This window comes from Eupeodes corollae, chromosome 1 (assembly GCF_945859685.1).
Source record: "Eupeodes corollae chromosome 1, idEupCoro1.1, whole genome shotgun sequence".
NCBI lineage: Eukaryota > Metazoa > Arthropoda > Insecta > Diptera > Syrphidae > Eupeodes > Eupeodes corollae.
The window spans coordinates 80,371,776-80,377,336 of NC_079147.1; the positions used below are offsets into that span (position 1 = coordinate 80,371,776).

At 38.1% G+C, this 5,561-nt stretch overlaps 1 protein-coding gene across 1 annotated transcript; it reads left to right on the forward strand.

The window, feature by feature from the left end:
• The first annotated feature begins 4,187 nt into the window (after window positions 1-4,187).
• LOC129942776 (uncharacterized) lies at window positions 4,188-5,354 on the forward strand. Its single transcript, XM_056051845.1, has 2 exons — window positions 4,188-4,732; window positions 4,791-5,354. The coding sequence occupies exons 1-2, from the start codon at window positions 4,196-4,198 to the stop codon at window positions 4,800-4,802; spliced, it is 549 nt and encodes a 182-aa protein (XP_055907820.1). The 5' UTR covers window positions 4,188-4,195; the 3' UTR covers window positions 4,803-5,354.
• The last annotated feature ends 207 nt before the right edge of the window (window positions 5,355-5,561 follow it).

Sequence of the window (5,561 nt, forward strand, 5' to 3'; positions counted from 1 at the left end):
ATTTCTTTACATCTGATTTTTTTGCAGTAGGAGTAAAATAGTAATACTTCATGCAAACGTTTTTTATAGAGCTAAGTTGGTACTAACATATTTCTTGAGGACTTCAGTACTACAATGATTAGTTTTGGATATGATTTTTATTCAAATTTACTGACTAAAGGGGCATCGTACCCGTGGCATGATGGTTAGTGCGTTGGACTGTCATGCAAGGGGTCTTGGGTTCAATCCCTGCCTGTGCCTCTTGCGAGGAATTGACAAATCCTTAAAGAGTAATTCTTGTCATGACAAAGTGCTTTCTCAAATTAGCCGTTCGGATTCGGCCCAAAATTGTAGGTCCCTTCAATTCCTGACAACAGTACTCGCACACAGGAATGGTTGAGAGTTGTACGTCACTAGGCCCTAGTTCCCAACGGACTGTTGCGCCACCCAATGTATGTATGTAAAGGGGCATCGTTCATACGCAGCCTAAGTGTGGATAGTAATTCGACTTCCCAAGAATTCGATGCGCGGTCCGTCTCTGTCCAGAGAATTGCATCCCATTTTCCGCGCAGTGAGATCGTTTTTATGGACAATTGTTTTTGGGTTCGCTATTCTGATCCGTCAGCACCCGAAGGAAGGTATTTCGAGATTTTTGCTGAGGTTAACCACCTGACTTAGTTAGTTGACAAGCTAACTCGGATTCTTGATTTTGCAAGTCAATCCGCCAACACTTTCTTCTTGCTTCTTACCTCTGATCCGGGTAAATATGCTATCAGGCACATTAAGCTATCTGCAAATTTCTCATGCCAAAATACCCCAGTAAACGTAAAAACTCATAAGAGAACCGTTTGGCAATACGAAAAAGCCTACTGGGACCGTCTCAACAACTTCTTCAAGAACTTCAACTGAACTGCATCCTCGATAGTGACGTAAATTCCAGCGCAGATTTGGTTTCTTTGTAGAATAAGACAATTTATTCCAAATAACGTAAAATTTATGAAATCCAAGGACAACTACAACTCAAGGTTTGATTCGAGCTGTAAAGAGGTTACGAGGATCAAAGATGAAAGTTTCCGGATTTACAAATCCAACCCAACTAATTAAAACCGGGATAATTTCAAGAAAGCTAGAAAGACATTATTTTTGTTGGTGACAAGCGATGTACTGCTTGCAGATTTGTCAGGTAGCGGAAGGATCCAACGGACTTTGACATCCTATTTAAACCACTTGGATTACGCGGACCATGTTTGCTTACCGTCTCATAGGATTATGGATCTCCATCAAATGACAACAAGAGTGGAGAGAGAAGCAGAAGTCGTGGGCCTGAAAATCAATTCCGGCAAAACAACAAGACTTCATCTGCAGCATCGGCAAAGCAAAAGCGGGGTTCGGTATGCTGTCGAAAATTTGGAGGAATAACTTTTTGGTTACTTCAACGATTACAAGCTACAAATCTTCGTGAATAGTTGTCTTTGCAGCAACCGAAGGATCTTCTGGAAAAACCGAATAACCAATGAGGTCAGGAACTAGACATCTCCGGAAACAGCACACGTAAGAGCGTAGGCGTAGTAGACGTCATATGCCCCTTAAGGGGTTCCCAACGAATTTAACAGGTCTGAGGGCCTTAGTATAAGTAAGCAAGTAGAATGACATGTAGCGGACATTTTCGGCGCATTAGATTTGTACATGAACAGAAATGACGCAAAGATTATACAATGTACCAAAGTTGGTAAACATTTCTAACACTACTGTTACTGTTGATTCGATGACGCCATTGGGTGACATGAATGCTCCTGAATTTGAAAGCATAAGTGGATGGAAAACATCATTTATCCAGCCTATCCCTAAAAAAGGCGAATGGTACTCCACGTCCAACTATCGTTGAATTATACTTACGTAATCTCTTTTCAATGCCATAGAAACGTTGATCAACTTTCAACTTAAATAAAATCTTGAAGAACGAAAGCTTCTTGATGATAGTACTAGTAGGTCCACTGGGGATACCATGGTTTTTAATCACCAAACAGTGACACAAAACTTTTCATCGGTTTTGAGAAAGATGGTTGCATTTGGTATTGATGAATTTGTTGGGTTATAAATTACCTTTTGGAACGTTAAAAACAATTAGTATTGGACGTGTTAAAATCAAATCCGATATCCACAAAATAAACGCTGGTGTTCCCCAGGGCTCAGTTTTGTCTCCGACACTTTTCTATAAATGATCTTTTGTCTGAAACTTCTAACCCACTTAATTGTTTCGCTGATGACAATACCCTCAGCTTTTCAGATTCGTCGTTTATTCTCAACCTTGTTCTTTGGATGTGGACTACCAACGGCAGCATATGATAAGCTCATTAAATTGTGATCGTAACAGCATCGTCCAATGGGTAATAGAAATCGTGTAGAATTGAATGCTTCCAAAACTCCATTGTATCTACTGTCTCAAAAACGTAACCCTCCTCCTTTGCCACTATCCATGGTTAGTGCGAGCTTGAAGTTCTTCGTATGAGTATCACAGACTATCTCTTGTGGAGTGAGAACATATGCGAAGTCGCCAAAAATGCTGTTAACTCTGTAGGTTTTCTCCGCCGATGCAAAAGGTTTTTTACCCCCTTTTAATCTGGCTGTAATTTATAAAGACTCCAAAATTCTAAACTCGATTAAAATTCGCATATCTGGACAGGTGTTAAAATAACTCAATTGAGTCTTTTGGACAGAATTCATGAGAAAGCTTTAAAAATGATAGGTGATCGTAATCACTTGAGCTGCCTCACAAGGTTTTATGTCTGTCATTATCTTGTCGCTATTTTTATAAACAAAGCTCTAGTGAAATAGCCAGATACATTCCTCCTCTCAAACAATTTAACCATTTTACCCGTACTTCTAGGAATGCCCATTTAAAGTTCTTTTTAAGTAAAAAAACAATTAAACTCAGAAGTAAGAAATGTTTCCATTTTGTTGACCATAGCTGTACAAGCACGTATGAAGTTCTTGTAGCATATCGGTTGTGTAAAAATAAAATTGCTGAGAAAAAAAGTTAAAAACTGTAAGCAAAAAATATAAAAAAACAGAATAAAAACAAAACCAAATGTACAACTGTAAGATCTCTTTTCTTTATTTAAAATAATAAATGTAAAGGGCTGCCACTAGAATAGAATTTAAGTAAAGAGAGAGAATCAAAAAGCACGCCAACCGAAGTAGTTAGTTCAGTTGAATTGTGTTAGTCATATCGGTCGGACGTGTCATTTTTGATCTCGCTAAAGAAATAAGTATAAATAAAACAAAAAAAAATACATTGAAACCGATTCAGCGTTTTATTAAACAGAAAACAAAAGAAAATAAACAATTAATTCCTAAAAATCAGAAGTGGGATAGATATCCGCCAAATCTGTATGCGGTTTAGTGTACTAAAAAAAAAAAAAAAAGAAAGAAAATATATAAGGCCTAACTAACATTTTTGCTCTTGAAACCGCATTCAGTTACGAAATTTGTGTCGCGCAAAATGGAAAACGACGAATCACGAGTCGAATCGCTGAAAAAATATACAGCCGTTCAGCTGCGGTCGTGGCTAGACAGGCTACAAAAAAAAACCAACGGCACAAAAGCCGAACTAATATTGCGATTGCTCTCCCTACCAGCAGAAATAAGGGGTGAGTACGTGCAGCCAGATGCCGGCGGCGACGACGACGACAGCGATGATGCGCACATAGATATATTTGTAGACAGCGTAAACGCTGCCACAGCAAATATGGAGATGGAGAGCACACACATCGAAAAAACAAATGAGGGAAATAATGAAAGAGATACAGACGAGAGAAACAATGAGAACGAGAGACAACAAAACGACAGAACAAAAGAGCGAATGGAACAAATGGAGCGAGAGATGACATCACTGAAGAAAGAACTCAATTTGCAAATGAAAGAGAACGAGCTCTTAAAAAGAGAACTGGAAATTTTAAAGGAGAAAGAATTCAATACTCCTAGTTCCAGTGGCGTCGGAGTAGCTGTAGCAGCATTAAAAGAACTCTTACCAGAATTCCGAGGAGAGTACTTTTCACACTGGGCTGCTCAGCTGAGGGATGTAGTTGAAGCATACAAATTAAATGACAATAATGCGCGAATACTTATTTCGAGTCGTTTGAGTGGAAATGCGTTAAGATGGTTTCACTCAAAATCCAATCTCGCTTTCATGACGACAGAGCAATTATTGAGGGAGATGGATGGAATGTTTGCGACAAATGAGAGCCGATTAAGTTTAAAACGAGCGTTCGAGGGGAGAGTATGGCAGACTGCGGAGAGTTTCCAAAATTATATGCATGAGAAAATTATTCTCGCAAATAAACTAGATCTGGACGAAGAGGAAGTGTTGGAGAATCTAATCGAAGGAATACCTGATCCTGGATTGAAGACTCAAGCACGCATCCAGTGTTTCACGACGAAGCAACAGTTGGCTGACGCATTCAGGCAAATCGAATTGCCCAAGGCTAAGGTGCTATCGTCAAGGATGTCCGCTCCAGCGAACGCGGGTCCTTCTACATCCAGACAAGTGGCAGTTCCAGGAAAGGTAGACATCAAGACGATCCGATGTTACAATTGTAACTCACTTGGGCATTACGCTTATGAGTGCCGAAAGGAAAGGAGACAATACGGAGCATGTCATGTTTGCTCCCAGTTTGGACATCGAGCAGCCGAGTGCCCCGGTAGGAAGGCCGTAGTACTACATGCCATCAACAAAGATGAAGAGGACGAATATGTAAGACAATTATATTTTGTATTAAGAATAAATTTGTTAACATATAAATTATCTTTAGGAACATTATTAGACACTGGCAGCCCTATTTCAATAATAAAAAGGCAACATGTGCCCTCATATTTTTTAATTAAAGATAACGAATGTAGAATAGTTTATGGTATCAATAAAAGTCAATTAAAAATACTCGGTTTTGTCAATGTTTGTATTTATTTTGATTTCGAGGAGATTGAATTAAAACTGTATGTCGTAGAAGATGATACTTTGAAGCATTCAGTATTACTTGGTAGAGATTTTTTAAAATTGGCAGGATTAAAATTAAAAAAAGAGAAAAAAATGAGAGAAGATAAATTAGAAAAAAATGATATTATAAATGAGAGTATACTAGAAAAAGAAAATAATGAAAGCGATTATGAAGTTACAGATGAAGATGCATTTAAATCTATGAATGTAACAAATGAAAAAAAAACAATACTGTTGAAGAATATTTTAAATTAATGAACATAAATATTGATGAATTAAACGAAGTAGAATTTAACGAAAAATGTAAACAACCACTAAAAATAAAGAAAGCATTTAAAGAAATGTACCGGGATTTCATGAACCGCAGGCGTCCCGAGTGTCCCGAAACCGATCTGCAGATGAAGATTAGGATATCAAATGATAAACCTTTCAATTGTGCACCCAGAAGGTTATCCTATTTAGAAAAGGCGAAAGTTCAGGAAATATTAGATGAGTTATTAGAGAAAGGCGTAATCAGGGCTAGCAAATCGGAGTATGCCTCTCCCATAGTATTGGTAAGGAAAAAAACAGGCGATATAAGATTATGTAT